This window comes from Taurulus bubalis (assembly GCF_910589615.1).
Source record: "Taurulus bubalis genome assembly, chromosome: 4".
Lineage (NCBI taxonomy): Eukaryota > Metazoa > Chordata > Actinopteri > Perciformes > Cottidae > Taurulus > Taurulus bubalis.
This window is the reverse complement of record NC_136592.1, coordinates 17,954,806-17,979,073: the sequence shown is the minus strand read 5'-3', so window position 1 is coordinate 17,979,073 and position 24,268 is coordinate 17,954,806. Positions and strand designations below refer to the sequence as shown.

General features: G+C 40.0%; 1 protein-coding gene across 2 annotated transcripts; it reads right to left on the bottom strand.

Moving 5' to 3' along the window:
* Window positions 1–3,125: 3,125 nt before the first annotated feature.
* On the bottom strand, window positions 3,126–16,579 carry LOC306735501 (hexokinase-1-like). Of its 2 annotated transcripts, XM_079216973.1 has the most exons (20): window positions 16,423–16,579; window positions 12,530–12,678; window positions 12,284–12,403; window positions 11,916–12,011; window positions 11,697–11,796; window positions 11,374–11,557; window positions 10,515–10,670; window positions 10,314–10,401; window positions 9,798–9,943; window positions 9,437–9,629; window positions 9,219–9,330; window positions 8,767–8,915; window positions 7,607–7,726; window positions 7,287–7,382; window positions 7,107–7,206; window positions 6,839–7,022; window positions 6,592–6,747; window positions 6,256–6,343; window positions 5,500–5,645; window positions 3,126–4,849 (listed from the first exon to the last, which is right to left on the bottom strand). In XM_079216973.1, the coding sequence occupies exons 1-20, from the start codon at window positions 16,562–16,564 to the stop codon at window positions 4,702–4,704; spliced, it is 2,673 nt and encodes an 890-aa protein (XP_079073099.1). In that variant the 5' UTR covers window positions 16,565–16,579; the 3' UTR covers window positions 3,126–4,701. The 2 variants fall into 2 exon arrangements, with proteins under 2 accessions (XP_079073099.1, XP_079073100.1); XM_079216974.1 differs by lacking the exon at window positions 11,916–12,011.
* Window positions 16,580–24,268: the final 7,689 nt, after the last annotated feature.

Genomic DNA, 24,268 nt, shown 5'->3' with positions numbered 1-24,268 from the left:
TTCGATCCAGACAGCCACGATCCATGAAAACTTGAGGCGAGAAAAGGAAGAGCCTGATCAGGAAAAACTCCCCAAAAATAAAAAAAAACCTTTCACAGGAAAAAAAGAAAAGAAGGAAGAGACCTTCGTGAGAGCAACCAAGGAGAATCACTCTACCCCGACGTAACAGAGTCCTAATCGCTAAGATGCATCATTCTATTCCTAAAGGAGTAGGGGGGTGGAGGGCTCTGGCCGTCGGCGCCGTGTGTTGGCACCGTCTCCGCCTGCGTCTGCTTGTCCCGCATTTTTTTTTTCATTTTCTCTAATTCAACCTCTCTTGCCTGCATCCTCCTGCCAAAGGCGCCTCGACACTTTTTTTTTAACTTCAGACAGATGTCCTCCAGGAGCGTTTGTTCGTCGCACACCTCTCCGAGTTGGGCCAGCAAGCTATAATTTCGGTTCAGCTCGGCCTTAAATTTTTCTTCCAGAATTCTCTGGGTTGTCTCGGTCGCTTGTCTCATGGACAGAATGGTCTTCTTTAGGTTCCTTTGGTGCATTCTGTCCAGAGAAGCATACTTCTTTTTTCCAGGGCTCTTCTTGGATGCTGAGCTGATTGTTTGTGTCATTAAGCTTGGAAAGGAGATTCTCGTTAGTGATGTTGAGATTCACCATCTCCTCCTTCAACTCTTTCACCTCGCTCTGGTGCTTATCCTGAAGTTCTTCTAGCTCCTGTTCCTTCAGGTCCTTGTCTTTCGCTGCCATTTCCAGAGACTTGATGTTAGCCTCCAAGGCTTCATTGTTCCGGAGGCGTTCGGGTTTCTCCCTCAACAGCTCGTTTTGTGTCTCTCTGAGTCTCAAAGACAAATCCTCTTTCTCCTGGCAGAGATCGAAGATTGTTTTCTTTGACTCAGAGAGTTTCCCTGCCTCTGCCTCATATTTTGTAGCCATTTTGTCACGCTCCTTATTGCTGAGGGACGCTTTGGATAAAAGCATCAGCTAAATTAAATGTAATGTAATGTAATGTCATCAGTCCCTCGCTATTTAAGTCCTCCACTTGCACTTGTTCCCTGCCAGATTGTCCTGTGTGTTACTGCCGAGCGCTCCAGCGTTATTTCTGATTACAAGCTCTTGTATGGCTGTTCTGACCCCAGCGCCTTTTGCATTGTTTGCCTTTATGACTGATCTCCTGGTGTTGAGCCTGCCTTAACTTGAGTAAACTGAACTGTCCTGGTCTATCTGGGTGCGGTCAAATAGTCAAAAATGACCTCTTAACGTCTTAAACAATTGTCCTTGCCCTCTGTGGAAAGCGTCACAGGGTCAAGGAAAGATGTGAAGGAGAATTCACGAGTTAGGAAAAGACAACCGCGGTGTTTAGAGAATCCGAGACTCTACTTTTACTACATAATTATGATGCGACGGCAGGCGGATGTTAGTGACGTGGGTCTGCAGGGGTGAAACTACAATGTTCAGAAGATGGACTACAAAAAGAAGATGGCCTTGGTGTATGAGCAGAGGAGGACAACTGCAAGGAGGGAATAGGGAGACATGAACTCATGTGTATATGACTGTTAATAAACGGCCACTCACACGGTGGAGTTTCCATGTGTGTGAGACCTCCATGTACATGTTTATTTATATAGAATTTAGATCAAATTAGACATGAAACCAACAACCATTGTGTAAATCCCAAAGATTCCCCAACCTTAATTTTGCAGGTTACTTAAAATGATAGCGGCGTCATAAACACCCCACCAAAAGAGGATACAAGATAAGATATGATACGATACAAGATATTATGATGGATGCATGTGCTTCCATTTCAAGAGTGAGGTGTGATAAAGTCTGAATGATAACAAGGAGTATCTTGTTTCATTTGATTAATGTCCTGCATCTGTCTTTGCAGAGACAAATGTCTGAGTTAATGCAGCTCGAGCTCATTTGCATGGTTATTAAATTGCAGAACCTGACTGCCTGTTTCGGTTTTGTTTGTACACCTGCGCTATATCTCATTTCAGCCATAATGTTCTAATTTACCATCAACAATGACTACAATGCAAAACTCACACCACGATCACCTAGAACTAGGATTTTCTAACAAGATTGTGCTTCCTATAAACCAGCTTATACTTTGCGTAATCATCAACCATGGACGGAGACAAATCAGTCGTCGGCTGGTGGTAGTATCTCTAGAGTGCATGGGTCTTCAAGTTATGAATAAAAGTGTTGTATGAGTGCTTAATTATGGGAAGTGCATATAATGTACCACAAAGCAAAGTAAATATATTATCTTGGGTTGTTTGCTGTTTATATTTAGTGATGCTTGAGCTCGTTATCTTTCTGTTTCTGTAAACTGAGTGAAGGTTGCTGTTTAGTCGGTGTCCTTGTCCCATGTTTTCTTGCTACAACATTTGTATTTGATTTTTCTTTTTAGTAAATGTGAATTGAGTTCCAATTGTTCAAATGAATGTGTCTGCGTTGTTTTGTGTCTTTATTCCATTATTATCAGAGTATAATTTGCTTTAGGAAAGAAAAAAGGAAACACTTGTTTGGAGATTAAAGGTGCAAATTACCCATTTTTGTGAACAATACTATCAGACTAAAGTAAAAGAAATGTGTGACCTTATGTCCCTTATTATTAATGCAGTATTTCCACAGGAAAGAGAAATACAACTTCCACATACAAGTACAACGCCTCCCAAAGTGTAGAACAAGGTACTTCACCTGAGTATTTCATTTTCCTGGGGCGTTATACCACCATCAGAATCAGAATCAGAAACCGTTTATTGCCAGGAATGTTTGCACAAACGAGGAATTTTGTTAGGCGGAAGGTGCATACATTAAACATTAGACGAGACAAACAACAATCAACAGCCAACGACAGCAACAGTGCAATGATGTTTAAATCAATTATAGATAAAGATAAAGTGCTCAGACAACAGATAACATTAATATAAGTGTATGTTAAAGTGTTTTGTGTGTTTAAGTTAAAGTTAAAGTTAAGTGTATGTGGCATGAGTGTTTAAATATGAAGTGTGCAGTGGAGTGACCGGTAAGAGGAGAGAAAGGAAGAAAAAAATGGTCCGAAAGAATTGTCCGAGAATAATAATCTGCAACCTCTTACAATACAACTCTTGATTGACACAGGTTTGTCTTTATTTAGGGACTGATTGATTGACAGTGTTGGACAGATACAGTCTGGGTTTTGTGAACAGAAGCAGAGTTTAAAGTGTCTGTATGATGTGGGGCTGCCTTTTAGACATTTGGGGAACATCTGAAGGCAGAGTAGTTCAGGACCTGCAGTAGAGGCTGGCCCTCTTCATCATGGCAGTAATGAGTAGTAGTAGGAATGGAAATAAAACTTTACTGGGGCAGTTTTGGACTGGTGTTAATATGTCACAAGAATTTGAACTGTAGTTAACAAATATGGCTGTAAAATGTAGCATCTCACATCACAGTCTAGGATTTTAAAAGGTCAACCACTACAATGAAAAAGTATATATGAGTGAAAGTATAAATTTACCAGTTGTTTCAGTATAATTAACAGCAAAAATAAGATCTTTTGATTTTATTGCAGAGAAAATAAATATTCGCCTTTGCATGAATTGTGCTACTTGACTGAGCCTTACAGTAATTCACTTAAACAACCTCCTGAGTTTTTAAGGGCATATGGAGTACAGTGAATGAGTACCGGGAGAAGCTTTATTTCCAAAAATGTTTAAATTCCCCTTTAAGTTTGGCCATTGTTGTTCCAATGGCATCTATGTTAGCACCGCATTCCTGTATCACGGCTGTTGCTAAGTAACTTAGCTCACTGTGATGATGAGGGTAGCCAGAACATCTTAAGACAACTACAACAACAACGTATCAATAGTTGTGATAGAACCAACAACAGGATTTTTACTTCGTATACAAGTGCACATTAGAGTAGAATAGGATTGTTGTCATACATTTGTCCAAATCTGCACATTTAGCAAGCATTATTGCAACAGCAATATTTTTGCCCAATACAAAAATAAAATAAATAGCAACAATGTATGTATAACATATTGTATCACATCTGGGTGAGATATTACACCTTTTAAAGCAAAAATATTCCCTTTAACCTCATTACACATTAATATTTAACCGCATATTCCTTTTACATCTTGATGTAGAGACAGTCAGTATCCTGCAGCAGACAGCAGACACACTTTGGAAACTTTGGTCTAAAGCTCTGTTTCTATGTCCCTGCATTTACTGAACATGTTGCAAGGATAAACGTTTCTCTGCAATGCTTTTGGAAATTGTCTTTCAACTATTGTACGTGGTACATTGTAACAGACTGCAATTATCAGAGGACTCCTCGATATGGCGATGATAAAAAGCTCATGTGTGGACTCTTTTTTTTTAATCTGCCCTGTACATTTCTTTTTACAAGAGTTAAATGTGTGTGTCTTATCTATAGAGATAAGTGTAACCTACAAACAATCTTAAGAGTCTGGGTATTGTTACATGGGTTATTATAAGATAATCTAACTACAACATAGTGCCTCACTCTCTGCTACCAAACACAGCAGAGAAAAATATCTCCTCTCTGGATCATGTAGACGGCGAAAGCAGCTACAGGAGCGTGTTACATTGACTGGACTGGTTGGCTTTAGGAGGACAGGAGACAAGGGGAGGAGAGGGTTAGGGTTAACTCAGAAAAGTGGGGAGATAATGGCAAGATAGAAGACATATTTTTTATTTGTTGTTCAGCTCCTGTCTCAGGCGGCAGCCCACCGCTGTGATGAGCGCAGCTCCTTTCCCACTGCCGTCCTCCGACAGCAGGAAGTTGACGTTACACTGAGGAGCCAGTTCCTTTACTGTCTGATGCATGAACTTAGAGAAACTAGACAGAGACAAAATATTTGACAACATGTTAACAGGGAAGTGATGAAGATTGTACCAAATAGGAAAAAAATACAGTGAGTGAGAGCAGCAGGTTACATTTTTGACAAGTTAAACAACAACTTGCAGGTTTCAGAAAGCCAGTAAGACCTGTATGAGCAAAGAGATGGACTTTTCTGATTGTTCGTCTCCCATGAATGACATTTCCACTTCAGTGATGGTGAAATGATAGGATTGGACAATTTGTGTATGCCATGTGCTAAAACTAACATGACTTAAAAGACAGGAAGTGGAGTAAGAGAATTCATTTAACTTCAGGTATCTCTCTTGTGTTGAGCAACTGTCAACACATCTCATACATGATTAGTGCATCAGTAAAGCATCACTCAACAGGGGCACTCATTTGTTGAGCTAAAATGACCTGCAGCTCATCATTGTTGTCCATGGCTGGTTGAGCCTGCTTGTGTATGTATCTACTCGTCGGCTGCGAGCAATTTCCACACCAAGGGATGAAAAATACAGTTGTCATGTAAATAAGGTAAACAAGTGTCTAAACAAGTCCTTCTGACAAGTCAATGTATCCTATCTCTGTGTCTTAGACCCTTGAGTGGGGAGTGAATAGTTTTCTCTGCTTCTGATGAATTAACTCACTGTGGATGTAGTTTGTAGAGTGTCCCGTCCACCGCTACAGTGATGTTCAGATGGTCCAGTCCCCGGTTCTCTCTGATCTTATCGACCACAGCCGCCATTCCTGCCCCACACAGCTGAGCTGCACGACGTGACACTGCCCCACATACCTGTATAATAATGAAAACCATTATCGTGACTGCAACACTTAACTGACGTTGTTGTCACAGTTTGCTGATCCAGAAAATATCATATTCCGCCACACAAATTGGAAATTAATCTTAACATGTCTGTTTCTGATGACACTGTTTCTGCTGACACTCAGCTGACACTGACCTTTTTCACAAGACAAGAGTGATAACAATGTACTGTGGGGCTTAGATTCCTTCACAATGTCCATTGTCCACCATCTACACTCAGTTTCCAGTTTATTAAGTACACATAGCGAAAATAAATGTAGCCTAATAAAACATGAATGCAATAAATCATACTTTCATAAAGGATGTATTGTTCATTTGTATTGCAATTGTATTAGAAAGGTGTTGATTTAACTGTATGGGCAGTTTATAGATAGGTATGTGTTACCAATAAAATGTCAAATGGGTGTTAATTCTCTTCAAAATCCATTTGAGATGCAATACGGGCAATGCGTTTGTGATGATAACTTGAGACTGGATTAGATACTAAACATGCTTGCGTGCTACGGTTTTAAAATTCGAAAAACACATTATAATATAATTATTATTTATGCGCACACATATGTATCTTGCTATACCTTACCTCTTTAACTATGATACTGTCCTCACAGGTGCTGTCCAGCCCTAAGTGTTGCAGGATGGATCTCACTTGCAGCAAAGCCAATCTGTCACTGGAGAAATTACAAATACATAAAGACTGAGCCATTAGCAAAAGAAAAGTTTAACTCAATTCAAGAACAACTTTAAAAGGAAAAGAACATGAGTAGCCAAACAGTGAAATAAGAAAAGATAATTAGTTGCAGATGCTGTTGTACAAAATGAGATGCAATCTACTGAGACTTTCACAGCTTGGATGTAAAAGTCCAGATTACTTTTTGCCTCCTTGAGTAGACACAAACAAAGTGCTCATTATTCTTACCTCTCTATCTGTGAGAGGTACTTTGTCTCGAAGATGCCTCTGGTCTTCAGTGTTTCAGAAATCTGTCCTCTGAAGAGGAATCCTCTTTTGGTCATATCCATTAGGATATTTCGCACAATTTCGCCGAGATACATGCCGCTGCACATTTTCTCATATCTGTTAAAACACAAGCAAGCACAAAACATGCATATAAAGGGGTTCTATCTTAATAGACATGGATGTGTGTCTGTGTGTGTGTAATTTGAACCTTTGTTTCCCAGGATTGAGGGAGAAGTCATCCACAGTGCGATCATACTCTGTCCTAATGTCGTCAAGACATCCATTGTCTCCGAAAGCCCCCCACTCCATGTTGACACACATCTGGCCCTCATCTCCATCTATCATCTCAATGTTCCTCATCTCCTCCATGTAACATGCATTGCTGCCAGTGCCTATAATCAGAAAGAAACCTTAGATTGACAGCAAACAGAAACATACATATTTATCAAAATAGAGTGAATATAAGGTAAACTAACCAGCAATGAGTCCAATCTCACAGGTGGGTTCTTCGTAGGCACATGTCATCATGGTTCCCACTGTGTCGTTCACTACCGCCACAACATCCAGGTCAAATTCCTAAAGAAGCAACACATAATGTGACACCATTCCACAGCCCACACATATTTTACTGAATGATGCTGCTCCTCATATCCTACCTCTCTCCTCTTGATGGCATCCCTCAACAGACCCACCACATCTTCTCCTTCACAGTCTGTTGCCTTGAAGCCCTTGGTCCAAGTCACCAGGATGCCCTACACACACGCACACATTTTTTTAAATTCAATTTTCAATGAAAGATTGTCACATTTTGCATAGGATACGAGAATGTCCTGTTCTGATCAGGGCTCATAGCACTCTACGTTTGGGCTCCTGAAACAGTGTTGCTAAATACTTTAACACAAAACAGTGGTTTGGATTTTCCTCTTGGCAGAGGCAGTTCAGCATATCCGAGAGGGAAGAAGAGCTGTACACTCACAGCATCCAGGCTGGTCTGTCGGCAGGGGAAAGAGAAGGTGAAGCCAAGAGGAAGACGAGTGTTCTTCATCCCCATGTAGTCCAGGAAGTCACTGATACACTGCACAATGTGATCAAACAACTGGAAGAAGAAAGATATGACAATATATGAAACTACAGTATTTATTTATTTTAAATATTTCTGCTCCATTTTGAGTTTCCAGTTAATATTATTTTACTGATAAACTCCAATACTGATTACTCGCCAGATTAATCAGATCTCTCTTTTAAAAGTTTCAATCAATTCATGTCCCATAGTGAATCAACTAAAGTTAACACTATTCATTCCAATCAAGTAGACACTTAATAATAACCCAGATCAATTTGCAACAACCTCTAATCAAGATGCAGGAGAGAACCATAAATAACGAACATTATCCGACTGAGCGGTATTTGATTTTGCAGCGTGATCAAAGTTTAGGACTTTGTACTTGACTCTGGACTTTAGGGTTGGGCGATAATTAAATATGATAATTTATCATATTCTAATGGCATCATATCGAGATGAAATCATATATCGATATATTCAGATACAATTACAAAATGATTAAAACAACCACACACTTACTCAAATTTCTTAATTAAAATCTTAATACATTGAGAAAATACTGAGTACTTTTCAAGTATTAATTCACACAGATTACCGTGAGGTTATTTCATATAGACTATTCATTTATTAAAAAAATTACCAGAAAACATGCTATATTTTGAGATATTGTTAACGTGATTTTGGCCATATCACCCAGCCCTAAGGTTGGGCTACTTTTGGGGTAAGAGAAACACATGCAGAAGTAAGATGAGGATGAAAAGGCCAAAGGTGACAGACAGGATTAGCCTCAACTGGTAAACAAATTCAAATCTACGTTTCGACTCAGTGCTAATCTCGAAAAAGTCTTCCTCTAACCTATCGACCTTCTTCTCTGCGTCTATCTTATCCACTTACCACTAAGCGTCACAACCCTGACTTCCTCCCGAACTATGCTGATCTTTACAGTACCAACAAGCTAACAGGAGGTTAAGTTCAAAGTTTCTCACCCACCCGTCTGACTTTCACTAGAAAGCATTGTCTGCATTACTTCCGTCCAACACAGATTAACGGATGAAATGACTGATGGATCTCACCTCCTCTCCTGTGCCCTGCATCACTTCTAGAGGAATAGAGTAGATCTTGTTGTGCATCTCCACTGTTCTCCTCTTGCCAGAGCGAATCTTGACTAAAAGAACTCTAAAGTTGGTTCCTCCCAAATCCAAAGCCAGAAAATCGCCATGTTCTGAAAAACGAAGCAGGCAGACAAACAGATAAATTAATTAAACAGTAACCAGAGATATGCTTTAGGATGTCAATGTGGAAATCTAAATTTTTGTCTGCATTTGAGAGGAATTTTCCAAATAACTTTCAATAGCATTCCTTGCTTAGTTTGTTTGTTTGTTCACCCTCTAGGATGTTACTATTGTTGGCCATGTTTGTATTCGATTAAAAACAAAATAGAAAGCTCAGGTTTTGAATGGAGCCAATGCTTTGTATGTATGAATGAATGTATGTATATGCATCTGGATGTGTGTGCGTGTGTCACCTGAGCCATCAGGAGTGCTGTATACAAAAGTTGGCAGCATTTTGACAGTAGCTGCTTCCTGAGTGCTCTTTGAAAGGCCATTTTGGATCTCTATCCTCATTTTCTTCTTTACCTGGAGGAATTTAGGAATATCTTCAATAGTAATGTAACACACAGTGAATGGTGCCCACAAACAAACACATACAAATACAAAAACTACGTCATCTCCCTGTCCTCACCTCCAGCAGTTGTTCTATCGTTAGGCGGAATTCGGACAACGTTTGGGTAATTTCTCGTGAGTGTTCAGCGAGTCGGTAGGCCACAGCTGTCACCATTGCTGCTCCTTTTCCACTGCCGCTCTCTGACAGCAGGAATCGAATATCAGCGTCTGGGACTAAACGACGGACTGTCTTATGAAGACGACGTGCATATCTGAAATACATATAAGATAGTTTAATTAGGAGAGAACATTTTTCATCAGAAAGGGTTATATAAATATGTAGTAAACCACCTCCAAACACCTAAGGGCAGATTGCAACTCAAACATCAAAAAAGCAATGCAACATAAATGTAAATATCTTTATTCTTAATTTTACTTACTGTGGGTGCATCTTGTATAGCGAGCCATCGATCCCTACAGTGGTTCGGAGACGTGCCACGCTTTTGTTCTCCTTGAGCCTCAGTAGGATGCCTGCCAGCACGGCAGCGATCAGGTTGGCAGAGCGGAAAGACACAATGGCACAAACCTGAAGGAGAGAAATTCATCAAGCAGCACATCCAAACTTAATGAACTGCAGAATAAGATAAACTAATTTGTTTTATTTTACCCCTTTTCAGATATTACAACATGAGATACATATATATATATATATATATATATATATATATATATATATATATATATATATATATATATATATATATATATATATATATTTATAACAAGATATGTTGACAAAATATATAGCAGAATAAATTGACATTAATATGTTAACAAAAATCAAAATAAAAAATGTAATTCGGTCTTTAAATAGTTTGTTTAATTACTACATTAAGCGGCATCTCTGAAAAGATGGATTCACAAGATTCAAATGCTATTTCAGCAACAATACACACATGCTGCACAGCAATGCAGTCATCATTTGAGGGATCCACTCCAAGTCTGATTAAAGTCTCTCTGGCCCTGTTCAACCCCTCCTTACTCCTAAACAGGATAGAAAAAAAAGCAATGCTGGGATGGAAATATATATCATTTAAAGTTTTGTCTAATCTACTCAGTTGAAAATATGCATGTTATTTACATGGAGTGTGACTTACTTCTCTATGGCCGAGATTTGTTTGGTCTCCAACTTCCCCTTAGTAAGAAGCTCAGGGGTGATCTTTCCCTCGAACAGCATGCCTTCTCTGGCCATCTTCACCAGGATGAGACGAACCAGCTCCCCCATGTACATACCACTGACCAGCTTTTCAAATCTACATTGTGAAAGATAAAACGAGAGGTGGGTAAAACAAACTCCCAAAAAACGTCTGGTTAAATATTCTGAGTTTTGTATTATTATCACTTTAACTTAATTACCAAATAATTACTGTTCTTTACTGTGGATAATGTTTACATACCTTTTACAGCCCATATTTAAAGGGGAAATTGTAGTTATCCGTAGCAGTGATAAAATGTGCGTTAGCACTGAATGAGTTTTATTGTGTTTATGTTTATATGTGTATCGTTAGTCTTTTGGAGAACCAAACATAAAGGATGGAAAGTGGTACATGGGCTGCATTTATAGCACTCAACACACATGGCAGCCTTCACCCATTCACACACACACCCATTCATAGACTAGTGGCTGCCATACATACATGCTCATCAGGAGCAATACATATGTACACTCAGGAATATGGGGGTCAGTATCGCGCTGAAGGATATTTTGACATGTAGACTGCAGGGACCATGGATCAAAACCACCGAACTTCCTAGTGGACAACCGCTCGACCTCCTGAGTTATGTCCTATTTTTGGTAACCCTGAAATCGCATGGGGCCTCAGCAGTGGAAACAGCTGATTGAGTTACTGACAGCTAATCCTCAGATGGTTCTGTGGTTCCTTCGCAGCTTAAAAAGATGAACATGAACGAAACTGGAATAAAAACCGTCACTGTAATAGTTTTGGTTTGACGTACAGCTGCTGGCCGGGATTGAGAGAGCCTCGGTCAATCTCTCTGTCAAACTCTGTCCTGATGTCCTCCAGCCTGCCGTCGTCTCCGAAGGCTCCCCACTCAGTGTTCACACACATCCTGCCCTCGTCTCCCTCCACTAGGTCAATGTGACGCAGCTCCTCCATGTAGCACGCATTTGTACCCGTACCTAATCAAAGAGAAATACATACATCCTGATAGTTTAGTCTCATTTATATTCTGCTTCTCATATTTGAGTACTAGATTCCATTTTACTTGAACAATGCAAAGTACACTCATGACTATTGTAATGCACATTGTTTTAGTACCGATGATAATGCCAACTTCACAGCGTTGGTCATCGAAACCACAGGTCATCATCGTTCCCACAGTGTCGTTCACTACGGCCATGATGTCAGCCTCATAGTCCTGAAACAAATGAAAGCAGACACACGTTTGCTGTCATCTGAGTCATTCTGCATCCCAGTTTGACTCAAACTAAATGTATAAGTTGATAACATTGTCAAATGAGACAAAAGACAACTCACTCCTCGCTTCTTAATAGCTTTGTTGAGCAGTTTGACAACATCCATTCCCTCCACTCCACTGGCCTTGAAACGCTTTGTCCATGTGATCAGAAAGCCCTGAAAACAACAGAGAGAGACACAGAAGTGAGAAGAGGAAAGAGACAGATGTGACACTTAACGGAGACTTGGTTTTGTTGGTCAGAACCTGGAACACACACTATTGTAGATCAGGTCTCCATTACAACTCAGAATGCAAATGGCTGCATGGTGATAGTCACATATATGACTACAAGATAATAATAATAATAATAATAATAATAATAATAATAATAATAATAATAAATGGAAAGTGTTGTGTGTCACTACATTTTTATTATTATTCGTTTCACCTCATCTAGTTTAGTCTGCTGGCAGGGGAAGGAGAAGGTAAACCCGACCGGGAGTTTCTTGTCTTTGATGCTGTGTTTTTCCATGAAGTCCCCGAGACACTCTGCAACATGGTCAAACAGCTGGAACACAGGTGGAGAGATGGAGAGGTTGTCTCAGGTTGAACTGAAGTGTGTGTGCGTGCGTGCGTGTGCGTGTGTGTGTGTCTGTGTGTGTGTGTGTGTGTGTGTGTTTCAGTATAAACCTACTTTTGTTCCGCTGCCGTGAATGATGTCTTCTGGTGTGTCATAGATCTGACTCTCCATCTGAACAGTCTGTTTCTTCTCATGGCTCACTCGGACTCGGAGGATCCTGAAGTTACTGCCGCCCAAGTCCAACGCAATGAAGTCTCCCTTCTCTGTCGAGTCAGAAAACATGGGAAGATGAGGGAGACACTATAAGAGGAAAGAGAGAGTGTTTGAGTGTGTGTGTTTGAGTGTGTGTGTGTGTGTGTGTGTGTGTGTGTGTGTGTGTGTGTGTGTGTGTGTGTGTGTGTATATGTGTGTGTGTGTGTGTGTGTGTATGTATGTATGTATGTGTGTGTGTGTATGTGTGTGTGTGTGTGTGTGTGTATATGTGATAATAGCCTTCAAGAGGAGAAAAGCTGAAAATATTAATAGTTTTAAAGATTAACTAAAAATGTAGTTTAATCTTTTGGTTTATTTATACTTATTCTTAGTTCTATTGAATATTTTACTGTACAGCATTTTATTGTTGATCATTATGATTTATTGTATTCTATGATATTGTATGAACATTGTATTACTTGTAAAGCCCTTTGTGTATTTGACATGTTAGAAAGGTGCTATATAATAATGTTTGATTGATGGTCTGTATAGTTATTGGTTAATGAGTTATGTAATGAGTCAGTGTTTCATGAGAGCCATATCACCTGGTCAAGAACATATAAAAAAAAGATGCTTTATGAGATTTATGTCATTGATATGATTGTTTCACTGAAACTGTTGTTTCAGCAATGCCAAGTTGTGAGATTATAAAGTATGTCTTAAACATTGTAATCAGTTATTTTTGACAAAAAAAGATGAGCGTGAATGAATACTAGTGTGTGAATATGTTTGAAAATGGTGTGGTGGCAGAGAGAAACCTCTGTGGTGTAGAAAAGGATGCTGTGTTGCTCTTAGTGCGGTCAGTGCCCCGTGATTAGTTCAATCCCATGAAATGCTGGTCTATATTTAGTGCATGGTCACTTGGCGGTAAGAAGCGACGGTAGTTTAATCTTCCTGTCTGATTGGGAACATAATTGGTCTGAAACTCTCTGACTGACAAACTCCAATGCTGTTTCGCTGCTTTTCATACCTCATAATAGTAATGTGCCTCGGAGATCTTACTGCCCTTTGACAAGAGGGCATAACGCAGGCGTAACTCATTGCATATACAGCACGTTTCCTTCTTATTACTGTGTTTACATCCAATTATTATTCCTTGGTGATCCAGTAACAAATCAAACTGTAACTCCTGAACTCAAGTAGAGGCATTTAGAAGGTATTAGATTACCTGAACATCAGATCACCTTGGTGTTGCTGCAGCTGAGAGAGTTCAGAGTAAAGAGCCCCTTTATTTGTATATAAACTAATTCACAAGTAGCCTACTCTAATCATGATTTTCTAAAATTGTTGGAAATGCTGATAGTAGAAATGCCACAATATGTAGATTCTGAGAAAATGTTCTAATAGGATCAGAAACATTTCAACTTTCACAAGTGTTTTTTCACATTACTGCGACGCGTCCAAAAACGTTTTGTGCAGATCAGAATGCAAGGTCAGCTCAGTGGTGCAGACTGACTGATAATGTATCTGAAAGGAATGTGAATGCAATCATGGTTTCAAATAATTGTGTTGAATTCTGTTCTTCCAATTTTAAATAATCTTCTGGTCAGGAGCAGTGAGAACAGAGCAATGGAATAACACAGTCATTGTTATTTTCCATGGATGTTCATTGATATCCGTGCACATTTGACAGAATATTTGATAATGAAACACGTTACTCTACGGTAATTAAATGTACATCAGCTACTATTAAGAATGTTTTTCCCCGTATCATTTTTATTTATAGAAAAGAAAAAAAATACATAAACAATGATTCAAAATTATTTTGTAATATAATTTAGACTTATGTCTAACCGTTGAACTATGTTCAACCGTTTGTAACATTAAGACTTTGACGTTCAATGTCAATTTCTTCTCCAACAATGGCCGCAGGATTAGTGCTGATCTCTGTGTGTGTGTGTGTGTGTGTGTGTGTGTGTGTGTGTGTGTGTGTCCATTATTATTCATCCTACTAAGATAATAAAATCTGTACCTCAGTCTAAGTAGACGGACACTTTCTTCCCAAAGTACAAGAAATGAACAAATTCGTCTGAGTTAAAAGGGCACAACGTCTCTAGTAAATCAGGATTAGACAGCATGCAGAAGTCAATTACATAATAGGCTCGTTCGAGATGAGCTGCTTCTCGTCTGGAAAGTGGACAAGAGCAGACGGCAGCAGCAGGGGGTGTTAAAAAAAACTGCAGTCAAGTTGGACAGTTTTTAGCTACCTTAAAAAAAGAGGAAGTCGAAGAAACAGTTACACCCTGTTAGATCTGATCTGAAGGCTACTTGTAATCTGCAGACCTCGTTGGGATTTATTCATACGTTTGTAAATATACATTTATGTGGAAATGTGCGCGTATCTGGCATTGTGTTCGATCCGTTATTTTCATGTCTGCCTGTGAAACAATGTGCTGCTCGTTTTTATATGAGTTATATAAATAAGCTTTATTATGATCAATCACACAAGATATGTCTTTATATTAAACCTTCATTGCACAACATGCGACTAACAGACAACAATCTGGTTTATTACAATTGCACTGAAAAATAGTATTTTCTACAAAAAGTGGTGTTTCTAGTCAAATCTAAGAGCCAATCAGCTCTTCAAATCGGCAACAGACAAGCGTTTCCCGGTGGAGATCAACTGTGGCACCTGGCTCTAAAAACTGCGACCGCCTCGCTGTCGTGAGGTTATCTTTGCCCGCGTGTTCATGACGTCAGAGCATATCAGGATCAAGTCGGACACTAATCTAACAAGCATGCATTGTGCAACGATCGCCAGTGATTGATTCTGCGCAGGACTCGCTCATCTCGAACGAGCCTAATGACACTTTTTGTCAACCATTTCGGTCAAGAAAACATTTATTTGCATGACATACTAATCTATCAGCAAGACTTTGTCTTTCAGCATTGTATTGGTCAACAGCTTCAATTGTTCTCATCAACAACTGTCACAAGTGATTAAACTAGTCATCGAATACAACACACTGTCGTGGTTAACACTGTTGACTCGCAGCTAAAATAATCTTAGTTTGGATCACAGCATCACAACTGACTGTATAAAGTTAGCACATTCACCCTGCGTTACATTTAGACATTTACAAAATCACTGGTGAACTACTCAATAGGTGCTGCTATTCCAGGGAGCCAGCATGCACGATACCAAGGCCTCTCCTAAGTGGCATGCAGCTGTCTTTAATGTTATCGAATACACCTGTGCTTTTTCTACTTTGACATGTCAAAAGTGTTATTGGCATGAAAACAAAACACACACCTTTACACCCACGAACTTGACCTCCGTGCCATATTTCAGCCTCCAAAGGCAAAAACTGTGGCACATCTAGTTGTGCAGATATCCCCTTTATCAGCTTGTTTTTTTATGATACTTTTAGCATTTTAGTTCAGATGAAGCCGCGTCCTGCATTATCAATATCACGTATAGTAACATATTTTGAATGCAACTCTACTCAGGCGTGGTGGCATAATAGTCCTCCCTTTCTCCGTTGTGCCAATACTTTTTTTATTTGGAGAGCAAAGGGGCACATGCTGTGAAAGGCCAAGAAGGGAAATACATTTGCAAGTTGAAAGTCATTTTGGGTAAACATTTTTTATTTGTATTGGACTGTGCAGCCTTACCTTTATTGTCACTCATTCATACAGAGATAAAATAGGCAAACTTGCTTTGATACTGATTTCGTATAAATGCTTGACTCGATGGAGTTCAGATAATCCAACCATGGTTAAAATGCGGGTTTGAGGTAGGGCCTACTAACCTGAGCCATCAGGGATTGACTGCACAAAAGTTGGCAGCATTTTCAACACAGCAGTGGGGTTCGTGTCTCGGCCCAGTCCTTTGACCAGCTCCCTCCGAAACCGCTGCGTGATTTCCTTTAACGTCTCATCAGAGAAACGCATGGAGTACAGGTACTTATCGATCTGAAAATAAACATCAGACAAAATAGTAGAGCCATTAATGTTCCTAATCTTAAAAAAATCCTCAGAAATCTGTATCCACAGCAATACTATAATTCATATCAATCAATACACACACACCACTATACCCTTTAGTAATGACAGTATTTATTATCTGTAACCATGATGATGCAGAAAATACAGTAACTCCCCATCCGTAATGTTTTTAGTCATCCATGACATTAATCCACTTCCTGAACTAATTGATCCCAGCTCTGCTTAACCCAGAAATGAAGCCGAGCCACAAAACAAAACAACACTATGTTTATATTGCTGTTGTGCAAAGAAACTCTGTGCAGTTCTTTGATTCATACTGTGGTCATATTGCACAGTCAATAACTAGTGAAAAGCGGAGCTTCATCAGTGTGACATACAGCGAGTCCAGGAAGTACAGGACACTCACTCGGTGCTGTTATCAAAGCCTTCCTTGTGACTTTATTATGTGTATGACAACGATGAGGCCAAGAGAGACAAAATAGGTGTGCCTTAAAGTTATTATCAGCTCTTCTGGCATATACTGTATATCTTGCTCCCTCTGTAAACTGTCTGGCCTTTCAGGAACAGGATGTTAAACAATCCTGTTGAAATCCATTGTTGCATCACACTCTATAATGAAGCAAAGACCTACTTTATCCGCAAGTGTTACACACAAAGACTCACTCTGGTCAAATGTCATGTTCATTGCGACTTGCTTTGTAGAATCACAGTGAGGTTGAGCAAAAGTTAACCCATAACTGGGTTATCATCAGTTTCCTAACAATGACCAGAATATGTGAGATATATATTAAATAATAGTTCACACAAACATGTCCACATGACTCATTATTCACACACAAACAATGTTTGTACGCATCTGTGACAACCATCTGACAATTTACTAGTATTACTCATTGTAACGGACATCAGATAGGAATGTTATAATTTCCTGTTTTGGGAGTCACACATTATTTCCCTATACTGGTTTCCTAGCTCTGGTCTTTGGTAACTAGTTCAGGACAATGCCAGTTTGGGTGTGAGTGTACTTAACATCTACTGACCATAGAAATAGATAGCATTAATCAAATGTGTGCTGACACTAAAGAACAAAATAGTGTTTCTGACATAAAGATTACAATCCTCATATTTCATTGAGCATAAAATCACATTTGGATTTCGTTGTCACAAAAGATATCTGTTCAAAATGAAAAGATAAAAGGCATTCATTGAAATATACTCAGGTTTTGATATGAACACATGTTTTTTCTGTCATTGTAAGGGTTACATTTAGCTTCATCATACATTAAATATGATCTAACATGTAGACAGACATTATTGATCTGCTGTTAACAATGTAGTCAGGTTTAAATAGTATGAACAAGTTGTGGGTCAACAAGGATAAAGAGGAACATACATGTGAGCCGCACTGTCCAACTGCTAATGTGTTACATTCCCTATATTCTGGCTAAATGTGAAGTCTGCCTCTGGGATGAAAGCTCATTAGTACATACTCTTGTCACACAGGAGCCCACAGCTGACGAAATAGGAATAATCCCTTATTAGTCCCACAGTGGGGAAATGTATTCTCTGCATTTGACCCATCCTTGGTATTTTGGGGAGCAGTGGGCTGCCCCTGGTGAGGCGCCCGGGGAGCAACTGGGGATTCAGTGTCTTGCTCAGGGACACTTCGACATGCGAACGGGCATGACTGGGGATCGAACCGGCTACCTTGTGGTTGCAGGACGACAACCCCTGAGCTACGGCCACCCAAAATGTAACCTCTCACATTGATAGAGTCAGTAAAATACATAGTAAACCTGCTGGACCGATCCACAACCCACCCGAAGGTGAGGTTGAATTGGTGGTTTGAAGAGATATTTGACAAGCACTGACATGTTGGTGATGTCAAAGCCTCACCCTCATGACACGACATGCGTCTGTTAGTTAAATTGCTCCATAAACACACACTCAAACAACCACATGTTACGCCACTCTCTTTCTTTCGCGATGCACACAAATACAGCACCTTCTACCTGTCACTACCACACACTAAATGCATTCAGAATGTGATCGTATTTAGGAGAACTATTCTGATGACAATTTAGAATGGATTTTGGTCAAAAATATACCATTTGTAATATATACATGTATGTATGTTAAACAAGCAGATTTTAATAGCATCCTAATGTATCTATTTTAAAAACTGCTTCGGTCTTGTTAAATACTGGATGAATAGAGTTGATGAAGTTTTAAAGTATGCTGAGTTGTCCTTATGTGACATTGTGCCCCTATGGCAGTGGTTCTCAAACTTTTTCTGTCACTTTACTCCCCACTTTGGAGGAAGAAAAATGTTCGGGCCCCACCGCCCCAATAAAATTGTAACAAAATGGTTCAACTTTTTGTGACTCCTCCATCCGGGCTTTTTATAATAGAATAAAGAAAATTCCTTTCAAGTAAACCAGATTGCTACATCAGACAAATTAATAGCATGTGCAATCACTTTGTTAGAACAATGCAAACAAAGTTCTGTATTCAAAAATGTAAAGGATTTAAAAAAAAAAAAATTAAGAATCTTCATCTCCCCCTCCCGCCCTCACCTGAAATACCTCCGCGCCCCACAGTTTGAGAACCACTGCCCTATGGTAAAAGTCACCAAACAGGTTAACACTGCAAACACAGAGCCTGTTGCATTTGTATTTGCAGTTTTGCATGGGGTCTGTTCCACAAAGGGCAGCTGTCCAACCTGAGGAAATGAAAGCAGAGTAGAGTATGAGTTGGAGCTACTGCACTACAAATATCTGCAGTGTCCACATCAAACTTCTCATGGATGGGTTTTAAGTGATAACAATTTTAAATTATGGCCAAATAAGGAATAGAGATCCACAATAAATAAGAAAGCTCTGGCTTTTCTCCCAACTTTGCATTGTCCTGAACTGACACACGTTGCCACCTCTATTTATTTGTGATAATCAAATTGGATATGCATCCCTGTAATGTGAAATGCTTGCCAGTACGGGGGATTCTATTGGGAATCAATACTCTAGTCTGCAGCTCTGTGCAGTCTGTACTTGTGGTTGAGTTCACCCAGCTCCCTCCAACCCCTATGTGTTCAATGATGTGTCTTCTAATGTGATGTGTTTTCTAATAGCGCCAACAGTGCTTATTGTAATTAATTAATATGTTGGAAACTGTATGTTGAATTCTGAATGTGTTTTTAAATCAGCTAATTGAATGATAATGCATTTTTAGCTAGTCTACTTAAATTACAAAGTGCTACTAGCTGACCAGGGGTGCTGGGTTACACAGGGGCAGATTAAAAGCAGGCATTGTCCACAATTCTCCAAATTAAACTATGAGAAAACCTACGAGAACTCTGACTCAATTCTTGCTGCAGAATAAAAATTAGCATCTATGACTCAGCACTCTGCAGCCGAAAACCATAGGTAAGCATTTTATTATAGCAGAGCATCATCTGATCTCACAGCTCGGATCTCTGCTGTGGATACTTAAACCTTAACCAAAATAGGAACTTTCACTTTTTCCATTAATGTTGAGAAGAGTGACATCTCCTGATAAGGTGACATGAGGCCTCTGTGGTGTGCGAGTCTGTACACATGAATCTGTATAGGCCATGTTTTCCCCTCAACACACCTCTGACACAGTTATTCTGACTCACACACTCTCTCTCTCTTTTCTTCTTCTCCCTTTCTTTTCGGTTTGCATTCCTCCTCTCAACAATGCCTTGCTCTCCTAGTCACCGCGAGGTGGTTTAAGGAAGCACTGAAACCTGACTCCATTGTGTACGTACGCGTGTACGATGTTGTGCACACAGCATTGCCATGTGGATATCTCTCTCTCCCTCTCTCTCCCTCTCTCTTTCCCTCCCTCTCTCTCTCTCCCTCTCTCTCTCTCTCTCTCTCCCTCTCCCTCTCCCTCCCTCGCTAACAGCCCACAGTGTATTAAAGAGTACAGTCAAGGACACTGCAGTGGATTGAGTGAAGTGGGGACACACTCAGCTGATTGCAGCTACACACAGTTTGTCTGAAACCACATTAGTAAATTAATTATGTGTAAACTTTCACTTGTGGTTGCTTAAATCCTGTGTGTATGTTTCACAACCAGATAAGTTGACATCAAGGTCCACACACAGACAATGTGGGTCATACATTTTATTTGAAAAGCTACACTATAGCTACACACCTGGCACAGTGCATGCGTGCATGCATGCATAAGCCTTCCTCCTGTCATCTATGATCACATGGTTCAAAGCCGGCCTATTTTAGGGAGGCAGTGAGAGGAAGAGAGCATGAGTAAAGAGGGAGGGAGGTGTGTTGCATTGCATCAGATCCTGGTTGCTGAAAAATGTATTTTACCTTTACAGATTAAAAATTTGACACATCTGGGAATCACAACTTTGTGAATACAGATGGAAAAGTGGCTACAGACCGAGAGGGACATGAAGGAAGGAGGCTGTGAACTATTTCCTTTGAAACAGGGAAAAGATCAGCGTTTGATGCAGAATTTACTGTTGATGATGATGTATACATCATCAGCGAGCGACCTTGCGTCATGTTGATAGCACTTGTGGAGACATGGCTTTGGACTAAATACACATTTCAGGATATTACAACTAGTGGAGGGAAATATCTTAACAAGGACAAATAAGATGACAAAAATGGGTCTGGCCGTATTTTAACTTCCTCTGACTCAGTTATATTTTATGGGACAATATTTGTTTACAGGATGGAGCTGTGTTTGTTGCATGGCAACAATATGCAATGGCACATTCAATCAAAAAAAGTACTGTGAACTGTTGTGGTCTGAGTGACTGGAGAAGCTCAGTTCCTTTGCTCCACACACAAGCGGTCAGTTTTACACCAGAAGTTGCACAGTGGAGGCTGCTCAGCTGAGAGGTTATGAAAGACACACATTCATGGCGCTCAACTCGTGTCCCTCTTCTCCTCTTTCACCTTGAACATTTTTTTAATTATTCAAATCCACTTTAAAACCTACTGAAAGAAGCTACAAAAATTAACTTTAGGGACTTTTCTCTCTCATATGTACTCCAATCACTCTTTTCTCTTTCTTTTAAGGTAAACACATAAGTGCGAGTATATAATTTAAACCAGAACATGAAAGAAACTCTGTGACCCCTAAAATAACGTTGCTCCTTCTTGTAAATGTCTACCTTCTATTCTCTCGGCTCATCCGTCCTTTCATCAATGCCTCTATCTTCGCCACATCTCCCAGACACATCCCAGCAACTACCTGTAAGTCATGTCTCCTACACATCTCACTACACAAACACACACACACACACACACACACACACACACACACACACACACACACACACACACACACACACACCCCTGTGCAGTTTGACACGTCTCACTGAGCCGGCTCAATTTCAATCTTACAATAAAAACGAATTGTGAAATGACCACTGCACCTCATTCCCGGCATGCTCTATGTTTTATTCACTTCCTTAAAGACATTTATCACATAACAAAGACCTTCTGATGTGCACTGCACTCGAAAACTCCAATCTTTCAGCAAAGTTATGATGATGACAGTATGAGTCAACTCAATGACCTCTACAAACACACGCTCTCCTCTCAATCTCAGCTTTTTATCCCAAACAGTCTTCCTCGTACACACATGATTTAAAAAAAAACCAGAAAAGAACCTGAAAGCACTCACCTTTTTAACCTGATCATCCTTGAGTTCAGTGAAGTAATAAGCTAGTAGCTGGGCCGCAATCATCCTGGTCCTATTTCTCTCTCACACACATGGAGACTCACTAAAACACACACATACACGCTCCCTCTCTGTCTGTCTGTCTGTCTGTCACACGGCCACCTACAGTCAGATGTGCAGAAAAACTCAAACTAAAAGGTAAAACAAAGCTGCTCAAGTGCTGGTTTAGATTGTTCATACAATCTGTCGCGCGTCGCGAGAGATATACAAATATCCTGAGTACAATCCGGTGTGGTTTAAAATAGACAGAGCTTCTTCATGCGGCTAAGGCTCTTCTTCTTTCTCTGAGCATGTGAGTGGAGCTAGGAAGCATGAGTGAGACAGCAAGTTTAGCTGCAGGAGGCAGAGCGAGAGAGAGCGAGAGAAACTGAGCTCTGCCCACTATCTCTAAGTTCATTGGTTACCATTGGTTACCAAGTGCGCGTAGCCGTTTCTGTGATTGGCTGGCCCGCTGACGCCTCGGAGGCAAACTGTGGTGGAGGAGGAAGAAAGAACGAGGGAGGGACTGCCTACATAGGGAGGGGAGGGACAGAGGGAGAAATAGGGAAGGAAGTAAGGAGAGAATTGGGGTTTTACTGTTTCGAGGAAGTGATAAAGTTGCAGACCATCCAGCGTGTGTCCGTGAGTAAATGACTCACACAGTCATCATAGTAGTCGAAACACTTATATAGCTTTTCACTGAAGAGTCATTCTGCTGAGAAGAGGAGGGGAAGTATGGAGCCAAATTAAGGGCAATAACTTTTGGAGAAAAAAATATTTAAAACTGTAAAAAAAAAAAAAAGATTGATTCAGTCTGCTACTGAAAAATTAAAACATATATTTTGTTCAAAATAAAACCAGAACTGAATAAAATCTATGAATCTCCATAGGGAAGCTGCATGCCGTTAGATCAGTGGTTCTTAAACTTTTTTTGACACGCCCCACTTTGGAGGAGGAAAAATGTCCCCACCGCCCCAACAAAAAGCCGATCTCTGTAAGATAGGCTTTATTGCTGTTTTTGTTTTGGCAAAACAGCAAAATCGGTGATCCCCATTTGTTAACGCCGTAACATAAACATTTTCAAGAAAGTACAGGCATTTCGCCATGTATTTATCAATGACGTTTTATGTCCGTGTACTTTGTACTTTTGTACTATGTAAAGTTCTCATGTAGCTCATGGGGAAGGAACAGCCCACTGCTCCTTCATTACTAAGGATGGGTAAAATGCAGAGAGTAGTTTCCCCACTGTGTGATTAATAAAGGATTATAAAAAATATATATTTTTCATTTTTTTTAAAGAAGAAAAAAAAATCGGCATCTCCCCACCGCGCCCCACCTGTAATACCTGTGCGCCCCACTAGAGGGTCGCACCCCACAGTTTGAGAATCACTGCGTTAGATGAAAGGTGAAAGAAAAGGTCTTATACACAGCACTGGAACAGTTTTGGAGCGTAACAGTGGGGAGGGAGGTCAGGGAGCATCTTGCTGCTGTTGCAGTATGTTTAATGTCGGGGAGGGTCATCGACACTTGAATCGATGCCTACACTATGTCTGGCAACTCTTCTGGCTTTATTGTCTGCTGTCTGTATGAAGACAGGGGTTCTTTATTTCATACTGGGGCCAAAGTGTGAACAGAAGTTTAAAGTGTGTTGGGTTTTGGATCAAATCTGAATAAGACATGTTCGGCTTATTATAAATTATAATGTGCATAATAATAATAATGTTGACAATAAAATCATACTTTGACTACTTTTCATTTGTCTTTCTGCCTCTTAGAGGTGCAGAGTCATCCAAAATCAGAACCTTGTTGATGATGGATTGCAGCTTTTCTATAATTCAGAGAGAAAGAAAGCCATCACTCACTTACTCCCTCCACCATTCACAGAGTAAACCCATCAGACAGACACTTTATCTGGTCCAGACATGACGTCAT

Bases quoted from the DNA above. Each gene is read 5' to 3' on its own strand.
- LOC306735501 (XM_079216973.1), bottom strand. From the start codon at position 16,564: ATGCGTTTCTCTGATGAGACGTTAAAGGAAATCACGCAGCGGTTTCGG. The intron at 9,630-9,797 runs GTAAGTAAAATT...TATGTATTTCAG, and splicing joins CTATACAAGATGCACCCACA to ATATGCACGTCGTCTTCATA. The intron at 7,383-7,606 runs GTGAGTGTACAG...GCGTGTGTGTAG, and splicing joins GACAGACCAGCCTGGATGCT to GGCATCCTGGTGACTTGGAC.